The 13160-nt window shown below is 40.3% G+C and overlaps 1 protein-coding gene across 1 annotated transcript in view; it reads left to right on the forward strand.

Annotated features, from left to right (window-relative positions):
* The window catches only part of bbs9 (Bardet-Biedl syndrome 9), a 186893-nt gene that overhangs the window by 8047 nt on the left and 165686 nt on the right, over positions 1-13160 (forward strand). Inside the window, 3 exon segments of the mRNA XM_034145825.1 lie at positions 6947-7011; positions 7352-7465; positions 12871-13045. Coding sequence (XP_034001716.1) covers positions 6947-7011; positions 7352-7465; positions 12871-13045 — 354 coding nt within the window.

Here is a 13160-nt window from a genome sequence, read left to right on the forward strand (position 1 = left end):
AATGCTAATAGTAATAGTATTAATAATTGTAAATGGCCATTGGTCACACCACCAGTTTGTTTTACTGTAAACTTGGAGGAAGAGTGCAGACTGCTGCTGCCTGCTGCAGCCTGCTACACACCGACCCCCCCCCCCCCCCCCCCCTCTCTCTCCGTCACACGTGCAATTGGCGATATACAGAACAGTGAGAACAACACAACTAAAGATGAACAAAGCGGCACGTTCAAAGAAGCGAAGTGACTAGTGCAAATGAAGTAAAATGCAACCTCTGCGAAAAGACTTTTTTTTCTCTCCCGCGGCGAATAATCGAGTAATATTCGCCAGGGCTGTCCGATCTTCGAATTTGAAAATTTGAATTTCAGTTTCTGGCATCCCTAGTCAGCATCAACATATCTGACGTTTGCCAGAAGTTGGGCAGCCCCACTTATGTCAGTAGGTTCGTCTATTTGTAGGGAAAATCTGCCGCTCGCCTGCAGTGCCATAAGACAGGTAACTTTCATGATACTGTCTGCTGACAGTTTTTTTCCTCTTTTCTTTCGGTGGTGGGTTGTCGGCAGTCTCTGCACTGGTGGTTGGTGGTTTGCTCCGCACAAGATCTAGCGCTCCATTTTCCCTCTTGCGTGTTTCTCTGTTTTAATGTTGTCCTTCAGCCTTCGATGTGTCACGGTCTTATAATGCCCACCTGCAACTGCGTTAACAGCTAAATATGGGGTTCTGTGAGGATTTTTTTTTAAAGAATTGTTTTTAGGTATAGAGTTTGCCTCTGTATTATGAAATGAGTGCATACAAAGTACTGATATAGTAAATTAAAAAATAATTATTTTTGTGTAGTTGTATATTGCAATAATAACGTATGGTTGTCACAAAATCCCACGGCACACCCGGACTTGCCTCACGGCACACCAGTGTGCCGCGGCACACCGTTTGGGAACCACTGGTCTACAATATGGAGAGTCCTTCTGATATTGTCTTGTGTTTGGCGCCCTCTAATGAATCCAGTTTGATCTTCATGAATAAGATCTGGCATAAAAGTCTCAAATCTTTTACAGATAATTGAGGTAAACAGCTTGTAGTCCACATTTAAAAGAGAAATTGGCCTATCATTTTTATAGTGGTCTTTGTCTTTGCCTTCCTTTGGCAAAATGGAAATAATTGCTTCCCTCCAAGATGGGGGAGCCCTGCCTTCTTTAAGAGTCCAATTAAAACAAGACAGAAGCAGAGGTGTTAGCTCCTAGTGAACTCTGGTGGAAACCCATCGCTGCCCGGTGGTCTTTAGCCTACTGATTGCAGCTTCCAGCTCTTCAACTGTAAATTGCGACCTAATGGTGTCACTCTGTATCTCACCTATAGATGGCAGATCAAGCGAGTTAAGAACGTTTCTTATTGTGCTTTCATCAGCTAATGGTGGATTAGAGTAGAGTGTCTTATAGTACTCTTCAAATATTCTTTCTATCTCATCTGGCTCATACAATAGTTGATTAGTTTGGGGGTCCCTTGTTCTATGAATTGTATTAGAGGCTTGCTGTTTGCGCAGGCGTCTGGCCAGGAGTCTAGCTGCTTTTGAGCCTGATTCATAATAAGACTGCTTTAAAAACCTTGCCTTTTTTTCTATTTCTCCTCTGAGGATCCCATTTATCTCCCCCCTTTGTTTCCTTAATTTGTTGTAATGCTGATTGATCCCCTGTACTCTCAAAGCTTCATTAAAACACATCAAAATAACCTAAAACAAGAACGTACAGCCCTCATTCAGACACTAAACTCCTGATATCAAGTGTTGTTAGCCCAGGATCGTTCAGGGTGTTGTGTAATCTCTCTCCTTCACTTCAGCCCTCTTTGCTGCCTTGCTCTACGTGAGGCTGTTAGTAGGTCAACTTAGCATCAGCTTAATGTCCTCTGCCAGGTATAGCGAACTTAAATCACCGTCTCACGAAGGCAGAGCTCGACCTTACTGTCTAAGGGGAAATAATAGTCAGATCTTATACCATTTAAAGGCTTCAATCAAATTCACATGACATTATTTTTGTACAAAACCTGAACAATTAACTAAGTCATACACACAGATAAATAGCATGTTTCAAGATTTTGCTTGCTAAATGACTAATTATTCTTATGTGTTAGATAGTTACAGGGATATTTTCAGAGATTCATTCATGGCTTTGGTTGATTCTTGTAGTGGCCAATTATGCACAAAAGGAATGTTCAAAGGCCACTTAGTCTAGGAGGCGAATTCGAGTATTGACTCAAGATGTATGTTCAAGAAATCCAAATACCTTGCTCGTTCCATTCAAGTGCTTTATTAGGATGTTCAATGGATCAGCTGCCGACGTGCAACCTTTGCACGGTATTTAAACATATAAACAAATCCCAGTCGTACGGATGTGTGCGGTCAAACACCTTTTCCAACTTCCTCTCTAGACTTCCTGCTGTGTCAAGCTGGCAGCGTCATTTATACCTGAGCACGCTACTACAATCTGCTTTCTATAAATAATAACAAACCATAAAACTAGAGCTGTCCATAAGCAAGATGAAACGTTACCAAAACAGTATAATAATAATTCATAGTTATTCAGCTCACTTAAGTTAAATTACAAGAATATTCAATTGGCTCACCAAACCATCATTCATGTCCTTTCATTATAAAGTTTATATAGAAATGTATTTATTAGGATAAACCCCTTGAGATGCACCATCTCGTTTTCAAGGGGGTCCCGACAAAAGCAACGTCTTACAGACATACATGAACAAAATAACAGAAAGCAAAGCATGGCAAACAAGGACAGACCACGTACAGTCTGTTAAGTTACATTCATGAAGCAATACAATCATTACAATTTGATAGACAGTCGTGTCTTAGATCAGTTTCATCAATAACAAGAGCAGCTGGAAGTGAGAGGATAATACATGATTAGACATACCCAATGATGCAAGGCAGCAGGTAAAGTATTCCAGTCTGTTGGGGCTTTAAACATGAACGCTCTTCTGCCAATAGATGTTTTTGCAGAGGGGACAGAGAAATAAATCTGGACAGAGTGTCTTAACTTGATAATTTGACGAGGAAAGGTACAAAATACTGCTTTAAATAAGGGGGATAGTTAAAGTAAATGCATTTGAATATAAGTTGCTCATATTTGTAATGGCTTGAGTAGCTATGAGGTCGTTGTTGGAGAGGAACTATTGGCCTGTTAAGGAATTGAACTAAAGGCCGTGGGTTTGAGGACAGATAATATGCCATATCTGTGTATCTGTTTTATATCTGTCCAGGACACAGGTCTTTATTTAACTCTGTGTCTTGACCCTGTGTCAAATATAAGCATATCTATCGTAAAGCTTATATAATAAACACTTATTCACAATTCATAACCAAGGTTGGGAGGGTGACTTTTAAAATGTTATCTGTAACAATAACTAAATACTTGTGACAAAAGTTAATCAGTAACCTATTGTGAGTATCAGAATATAAAAGTATGAAAGTAACCTGATGACTCTCCGTTACTTTTGAAAATATGTCAATATCTTTTTTTAGAAAACAAATGATTTTAACTAAACATTTTCAGGCAGTAGTTTAGTGAATAAGTCTAAAAAACAAAAATCAAATCTGAGGAACCAGAAAATGCTCCGTTTTAGTTTAATACATACAGAAGATGGTTACGTTTCCACATATTTTGAATTACAGGAGATCAATCAACGGCAGCTATCTATTTAACTACCAAAAGGCATTGAACCCCTAACCCTGGCATCCCTACTTTAGCTGAACAATATACACCCCTAATGCTTTTCGATGGGTGCACAGGAAGCTTCCACAAAGTGACGTTTCTGGGAACAGCTCCGGTGGTTTGCCCCGAAGGCTTCCCACATCGCACATCGTAGGCTGAATCCAGCTAAATCAGTCTGTTTGGAAGACGTCTTGTTTGGTTACCTGTGGTTTTTCAGCCCAGCATTCTTCAGAGGCATTTTGGTGTCCGGCCCGGCCTTGACAGTGAAGCACGTTGTAAATATTGTCAGGGCAGACTGACAAGAGTTGGGCAGATGGTGAGAAATGTAACTTCAGAACTGACTTGAGTGGTTTGCCAAGAAAGAAAGAAAGCTTGTGGGATCCAGTTTTCACCTCCCTTGTTGTTCTTCTCTTGACAAGCAGTTGTTGAACGTTAGTGAGACAGCAGTTGTTCTGGGTCCAAAGAGTGGGCAGAGGCCTTCTCTGTGGCTTTGTGGTGAAGCAAATACGTGAAAATCTAGGATCAGCATCACTGAGACCAAAACCAAACGTTAGAATAAACCAGCAGCTGTTAGAGTAATTATTTTAAAAGTATGAGTTCAAATATGACTGGACACCACCCTTTAGCTTAAAATATGGTTTCAACCACTGCGGCAGGAAGCATCTGTCGTGCTGAGGTGCCTTTGAGCAAAAAACTAACAAACTCTGAGCTCTTTAGCGGAAGAAATCAGTTATTTTAAAGGGGACCTATTATGCAAAATCCACTTATTCATGCATTTTCTACATCAACATGTGTCCCCTCTGAAAGAGACTCTGAACGTTTCAGGAACAAAGATTCTCTCTCTTTTTGTCCTGATCCATTTATATGTCTGAAAATGAGCTGATCAGATTTTGCCACTTTATGATGTCATAACGATGTTTTGGCTTGTGTAACCATTAGCCAATCAGCAACCAAGGTAACCCCCCCCACCTTATCACCTGAATCTCCTCCTAGAGCACCATTGTGTTCTTTTTACCAAATCTCTCTCAGAGGGGCGTGGGGAGGGGCTCCTTATTTTCATCTAAAGTAACAGACAGAGAATCAGCACTTTTGAAACAGGGCTGAAACAGAGGGGATTATGGGATGCTGCAATGATCTGTTTGGTGTTTCAGCCAATCAGAGACAGGTTCTGTATATATCTGAGACCTATAATATATTGATGAAAAACAGTATAATAGGGAACCTTTAAGCTTAAACATTAAGTTTCCTATGTTGTAAAACATAATGTAAACAAATGAAGTTTATGAATGTATTTCGTTGTTATTTATAATTTAAATCATACTTGTATTTATTTGTTATCAACTAGGTTAAGTCTCATTAAGACTAACCAGGATAGGGAGCAGCACCGTTACAGACAACCAATTAAAAACATATCAAAGTCACAATTAAAAACGTCACCAAGAGTCATTAAGAAGCAAATCTTGGTACAAATATTTCCAGCTACATCATCAACGACAACTGGTCCAAAGATCTGTGATGATTAGATTTTTTTTGATACACACAAATCACCCAAATGAACAGGAACGATACTCTGACTGTACGCATTATGAATGCTTCAACAAATCATTCAAAATTGTTGGTTTGGTTCTGTATTTTTAGTGCTTCTGCCACCACTGGAAACATTGGCTTTGCAGATATTGAAAGTATTAATTTAACTATAATGGGAGAAGCGCAATACTTCTAAACAGATTATGTTTTTTAGGAGTGCTTCTTAAGCTAAGATATAGTATGTGCATGTCAGGGTGTCCGTGGGGTCTTCAAAAGTATTAAAAGTTGATAAGTCAATTTAGCGAAAATGAAGGCTATTAAAAAGTATTAAACGGCATTTTCCAAGGTATTACATTTTGTAGCTAGTTTTCAATAAGTATATAAATTGTCCAAAGAGGTTGTATTCTACAGTTTGCCTGAATGTAATCATTGCGTAGGTGTGTAGTGTGATTCTGTGTAGTTTATTTATGGCATCCCGTTGGGTTTGCCGTCATCTGAACAGGACATCGCACGCTCACTGCTTGATAGCGCGCGAAGGTCCGTTTACGCCGGTTGTTAAACAACATCGTTATGGGGAAATGCAAGTCTGCGTCCAAATGGTTGGAAGATAAGGAGGAAGGACAATCAATACTGTATATAGTCAATGTGAGGTAAAGTGTGTCGCCAAGGTAACCGGTTAGAACTCCAAGTGGCGATGAGGTCTTAAAATGTATGGAAAGGGTCTTTAAAAAGGTCTTAAAAGGTATTACATTTGACTTCAGGATTCCTGCATATACCCTGGCATGTGCAATCAGACATTCATATAGAATTGAACTACATTGTTACAAAACCCATCGGCCCAAACTCGGATCCTGTTATATTGCAGCCATGGAATCTCCACTTCTGTTCAAAAATGTTACTGAATTTTGTTTCCAAGATAATGAGCAAGCAATTTAACGATGAAATTAGGACTATAGCAGAGATTAAAACCCTTTCATGCATGAATTGTTAAAACCTCAGTCAGGATTTTTTTACCAAGTGTTTTTATTGCTCTTGGGGCATGAAAACAAGATTTTAACTTTAGTTTCTTTTTATCTAGTTTTTTCAAATTTAGAAAGAAAAAGTGTTATATGTCCACTCAGTATCGGACAGTATGCGTTAAAGTTTGAACTTGTACATTTGGAAAAAATGATAAATAAAGATGTGCAAACTTAAAATTAAATTATAATAACATAAGTATATTGATTTAAGGCCCAAAAAGATATTGCAAATGAAGTATTTTCAAGAACAACAGTAGCAGTAACAGTATGAATTGTAGTTGAAATATAGCCAGTGATGCATGACGTCCACTTTAGTGCACAGGTGATTAATCACAATTTCCTGCAAACATAAAATCAATACTTTGACCATTTATGAATGATATGATTCCTTAGTTGTTACTTGATGTCACCAACATTGTGATACCTGCAGGGGGCGCGCTCCATAAAAGGATTGGCAAGATATCGATGAGTGATTCGGTCCATCTGGCTTTCTGTTGCCATCAAAACACGTGCATATACACGAAAACACCTTTTGAAAAGCTGTCCACTGTAGCCTCTATGCGTGAAAGAGCCTTTTAGTTGTTTTACATATTTACCATCAGGTTTACTATCTCGATGATTCTGAACCTGGTTGTGTTATGAATGTTTTATTGTACAGTCTTTATCTTTATTTTGTTCTCTTTTCAGGTGTTCAGATCTTCTTCACCTGGCTGTCCTTCACCCCAGGAAGTGTTCAGTCTACTCTGTTTCAGGTAACACACATGCACAGAAACATTACGCAGTTGGTCGTTTTATGCTTTTTCGGTTTTGTTCACTGTATTTAGAAACTATCCCTTTTTTTCTCACCCGTATGTATATATATATGGGGGCGGCTGTGGCGCAGTGGACTAATGCTTTGGTGTTGGGATCAGGGGAGCACAGGTTCAAACCCCACTGCAGTCAGCATGTCGTTGTGTCCCTGAGACACTTCACCCCAAATTGCTCCTGTGGGGATTTTCCACAGTATTGAGTATGAAAGTCGCTTTGGATAAAAGCGTCTAACAAGTAACATGTCATGTAATGTAATATGTGTGTGTGTGTGTGTGTGTGCAGGCACTGCAGGGAACGTGGAGCATGGAGACCAGTACCAACTGAAGATGGTTTATGAACACAATCTGAAGAGAACCGTCTGCAACATGACCTACGGCTCCTTCGGAGGGGTCACAGGTATGTGTTTTTTGGCTGAACTTACTGATTCTTGCATCTCATGGTAACATCTCTCAGACAGCTCTGGCAGACCTTTAAAGAAAGTATTCCTTTAAAGGTCACCTATCATGCTATTTTTAGGCATATATTATGGGTCTCAAATATATAAAAATATATCAAAAACATGTCTATGATGTGTTTTTCTCAAAATACCAAACAGATCATGCATTTTTTTTAGACATCCCTCATATCCCTCTATTCCAGCCCTGTTAGAGAAACGCTGATTCGGGGTCCTTAGCTTGAACAAAAAAAAAATAGGAGGGGGAGCTGATGCCTGCTCAGAATTCTACGAGATACTCAGCTAAATGCTCCCGTGATTAAACGCCATCATGTTCAAAACCACATCAAGGATTATCTCTGAAACAGTATGGAGCTCAAAGGCTTTTTCTCTTGCCGGTTATACCACAAGGTGAGTTCCTTTTTTTATTTCCTGCTTCTTCACACACATGCTCTCCAGTACAGGTTAGCTCTGAGTGTTAGCGATGCTAATGTAAACACCGACCATATTATGTCCAAAACAGTCGGGCATTGTTTCTGATAGCAACTTTCTGATAGGGCCGTGGGTCCACATTTCAGATATTACGTCATATCGGACGCAAATCTGGATCAGCTCCGTTGTTCCCCCGTTTTTAGAGATTTGGGTACGGAGGAAAAGAGAGGGTTTTATTTTCTGACGCTGCGTGAGTTCCCCGACACACCGGGGACACATGTTGATGTATAAAAGACATCATATAGGTCCCCTTTAACATTACTTACGTGTCCTCACAAGTATACAGGTTCATGCGTGCGAGCGAACATCTGTGCATGTGCTTTTGCAAAGTGGTAATTGGCAGCACTGGACAAATACATAAAACTATAAAAAGTCTCTAAGAGGAGTGAAGGATGGAAAGAGAGAGGGGTCATATAGCTGCACTCTCTCCAGTCAATTGGGCTTTTGGAAAAACCAAGTAGGGGAAAGCCCTTGAGTAGTCAGAGTCCAAGAAAAACACACGCACACACACAGAGAGACAGACACACACATAGAGAGACAGACACACACATGGAGAGACAGACACACACATGGACGGGGAATCCCCTTTAAAGCAGAGAAAATGGCACTTCTAAATAAAGGCTGTATTGTCAAGGTGTGTGTGTGTGTGTGTGTGTGTGTGTGTGTGTGTGTGTGTGTGTGTGTGTGTGTGTGTGTGTGTGTGTGTGTGTGTTGTGTGTGTGTGTGTGTGTGTGTGTGTGTGTGTTGTGTGTGTGTGGTGTGTGTGTGTGTGTGTGTGTGGTGTGTTGTGTGTGTGTGTGTGTGTGTGTGTGTGTGTGTGTGTGTGTGTGTGTGTGTGTGTGTGTGTGTGTGTGTGTGTGTGTGTGTGTGTGTGTGTGTGTGTGTGTGTGTGGAGAGAGAGAGAAATTGCCAGACTCTGTGGCCTAGCATGATGGACCCTTGATTCATTCCATTTTTACACACACACACACACACACATGCCTTCACCCATACAGCAACACACTTAGACACGTGCAATACATATAGACACACATTAAAACACTCTCCTCTCCTGTTATCTCATCTCCTTTCCTTTCCGTCCACTTCTCCTTTCCTTTTTCTTCCCTCCTCTTCTCCTTGCCTCCTTTCATTTCCTTTCCTTTCCTCCTCCTTTCCTCTCCCTAATTGATGTCATCCTCTCTTCTCCTGTTGTCACCACTAGATGGCGGTGCAGGCTGTGCATTTGCAGTTTGCAGTTCCTGAAACTTTATGAATGGGCTCCTGTCATGCCTCTTTTTCGGGAAATTCCCTCTTTTCAGCTCCACCTCAAGCTGCAGGTCAGAGGTCAGCTGCAGAACAGCTCTCCTGGATCTGTTAGTGATTCAGTCGCTGCCTCAAGGTCACTCCAGCGGGGACGTTTGTGTTTCAATCACATCATTTACCCAGCACATCACCATGTTTTATTTAACCTTCCTTGGACATGTATACTTTTCATTTTGCTCTAGATAACCAGACCAAGTAGCAGCACCAAATGAAGGAGATAAATGACAGACTAAGCAGCGTAGAAGTGAAAGAAATAAACAGGAAACTGTTTGTAAAGCGACAATTTGCAGTTGCCAAATACTTAATTGTCTCTCTGTATCTCTTAATTGACCTTCTTTATGGTTTAAATCGAACCCAAAAACGTAAATCTGGAAAGTATTAAACCATTAATCAAGGGAAAAAGGCAAAACATAATAATCTTGCAACCCCTTAGCTTCATCGTACTCTGCTTTATATGTTGACATTTTAAACAATATATGTTCCTTGTTGTTGTTGTTGTGTTGATACAGAAGTTTGTTTGTTTTTTCTGGTTCCTGTTCAGGTCATTTGAGTTGTTTGAGTTGGGGAGGCTGCCCTCTGTTTGAGCTTTCCTCACAGTTGACATGAAAATGAGCCGATCTCACGCTTGATTTGCTGGAACGCGCTTACTCACACTTGTAATGATTTGCAGAAATATTCAAAAGCACATGTACAAACAAATACAAATATAGACACACACACACACACACACACACACACACACACACACACACACACACACACACACACACACACACACACACACACACACACACACACACACACACCGGCACACTTGTTTTCAACGACTGTAGCTCTCAGTCTGAGAGTCCATTTTAGTGTGTGTGTGTGTGTGTGTGTGTGTGTGTGTGTGTGTGTGTGTGTTATTAATGTTCATGTGTGCGTTCCTGCAGCAGCCTGTGTGTGACAGCACTCTTCTCTCCAATGTTCAGAGAGTGTTTGGATTTTGAAAGCATTGAAAGTTTGTGTGTTTGGGGGGGGGGAGTGTTTTTGCAAGTCGTGTCTGCTCTTACACGTGAGTGCGTGTGTGTATGTGTGTGTGTGTGTGTCTATAATAGCAGTCATTTAGCAGTGTAATAGCAGCTCTGTACTAATACTGCTCTAATAGCTGGGCTGCCTTTGGGTTTGGGTCACTTTTAGGCCACACATACACACACACACACACACACACACACACACACACACACACACACACACACACACACACATACACACATACACACATACACACATACACACATACACACATACACACATACACACACAACACACACACACACACACACACTCTCTCTCACAGCTCTGCCCGCTGCAGTGTGGCCAGCCTCTGTGCTTTGTTGGCTGCTTGTTCAACATGTCTTATTAATGACCATAATACAGCCGTTTCCTCCACTGTGTCTCGCTCTCATACAGAGCTCTTTGACACATAATACCTGGGCGTGGGCGTGTGAAATTACACGTGCACGGCCGCTTTTATGGCACAGCCTGGCTCTCATTTTCAGTACGTAGCACTTTTCCTATTATTGATGATACAGCGTGTCAGGCTGTCTGAGTCAGTGTCGTTCTTTTGACCCTGGTGCTGCTTTTCGAAGTGGGGACACGACCAGATTAGTGTCTGTCTTTCAGGAGCATGTTTATATTTAAACAGATTCAGAATACTCTATTTATCCTGGGGGATTAGTGACAGTTAGAGTATTCCTACACTCTGGTACTTCTACTTTTACTGAAGTACAAGATCTGAGTACTTCTACTTTTACTGAAGTACAAGATCTGAGTACTTCTACTTTTACTGAAGTACAAGATCTGAGTACTTCTACTTTTACTGAAGTACAAGATCTGAGTACTTCTACTTTTACTGAAGTACAAGATCTGAGTACTTCTACTTTTACTGAAGTACAAGATCTGAGTACTTCTACTTTTACTGAAGTACAAGATCTGAGTACTTCTACTTTTACTGAAGTACAAGATCTGAACACATTATCGTTAAGGGAATCATCCAAATAAAAGATAACATAAGAAGATATTCATATAAATTGAATGTCATTATAAATGTCCAATAAATAATGAAATAAAATAGAATTTTTTTTAATTTATAAACATAAGAAGTAGAATATTAAATAAAAAACAAAATCAAGATATTTGGATAAATACTACATGTCCGTTAAAACATAAAATTAAATATAATCAAAATATTTATATAAACATAAAGGTTAAGTTAAAAATGTGCAATAAAAAGATAGAATAAAATAAAGATATTTATATAAAAATGTGAAGTTATAATAAAATGTCAAATAAATTATAAAATAAGAATATGCAATATAATAAAGATATTTATAAAACCATGATACGTTAAACGTCTTACCTAAAGATACACAAATATAATACAATTATTTCTTAAAACATGAGAATTTGTGATGTAATGTGATCCGTGAGAAAATGCCTTTAGGGAAAGCAGTTTCTTCGTGTGGGAACTTCTATGTTATAGGAAACAGGTTTGAGATATTAGAAATAGTTTTCAGCACACCGCAGGGCGGGTCTGTGGTGTGAGCGACCTTCAGCAAGTTTATGGCCACCATGAACTCCGCTCATCACACACACACACACACACACACACACACACACACACACACACACACACACACACACACACACACACACACACACACACACACACACACACACACACACAGAATAGGTGTGTAGGAGTGAGCAGCTTTTCTGTCTAAATCCTTGTTGATAGATGTCGAGTGTGGGTGTGTGTGTGTGTGAGTGAGTTGCGCTGTAGGTGGCTGTCTCTCTGACCTCTAGTTGATGGCAGTGTGAGTTTTAATAGCGCGTCGAGGCCTAATTATAGTCCTCTGGTCACACAGCCCCACTGCTTTATGGCCGTGTGTGTTAAGGCTTAGCATGTCCTACATCAGGCCTTTCCTCACAAACACACACTCCTGTGCACGTTCATACCCAGAGCCAGGTGTGTGTGTGTGTGTGGAGGTGTTAATGGAGATATCAGATTCAGCCAGAGGGAGAAACACACCTCATTGCACAACACGACATCACGGCTGAAATGAAACAGAAGCCATCAATGTATTTTGTTGCTGCTTGTGTTTAAATACTTAAAAGTAAAAAACAGCAGAGTCAGATCTATGGAAAAAAAAACAATATTAAAAAACATTTAAGAGCCTTTTTAGCTACGGGGATTGGGCTTGTACACATTTGAACAGCTGTCAAAATAACATTTATTTTGCTGAGTTAAAAAGTGACTTTTCAAACCTCAACTGGGCTGATGATTTACATCGTCTCTGAAAAAAAGGGTTTATGAATGTAAATAAAGCCCAGTGAATTCTGTCCTCTAAAGTATCCATTGTGTTCAAATGGACATCAAGCAATAAGTGTTCTTAGAGGGCAAACAATTCAAACCCTGCCTACTTTCACAATCTGGCATCTGTTGACATAATACATTCAATTAAAGTTTCAGTGTATCACAATGACCAGCTGTCTGAAGGCTTCTCCAGTGATCACGTCTTCCCTCTCTCAGGTCACCACTCGCTGTGTATCCAGTCCATGGATGGGATGCTGATGTTCGTGGAGCAGGACAGCTACACCTTCGGCAGGTTCCTCCCCGGCTTCCTGCTGCCCGGCCCGCTGGCCTACAGCCGGAGAACCGACAGCTTCCTCACCGTGTCCGCCGCACGCCAGCTGGAGAGCTACAAGTAGGTGCATGGATGAAGCCATTTAAAGGTCACCTATTATATATAAAAACCTGTCTGAAAATGAGCTGATCAGATTTTGGCCACTTTATGATGTCATAACGATTTTTTGGCTTGT

Source organism: Trematomus bernacchii, unplaced genomic scaffold, assembly GCF_902827165.1.
Source record: "Trematomus bernacchii unplaced genomic scaffold, fTreBer1.1, whole genome shotgun sequence".
Lineage (NCBI taxonomy): Eukaryota > Metazoa > Chordata > Actinopteri > Perciformes > Nototheniidae > Trematomus > Trematomus bernacchii.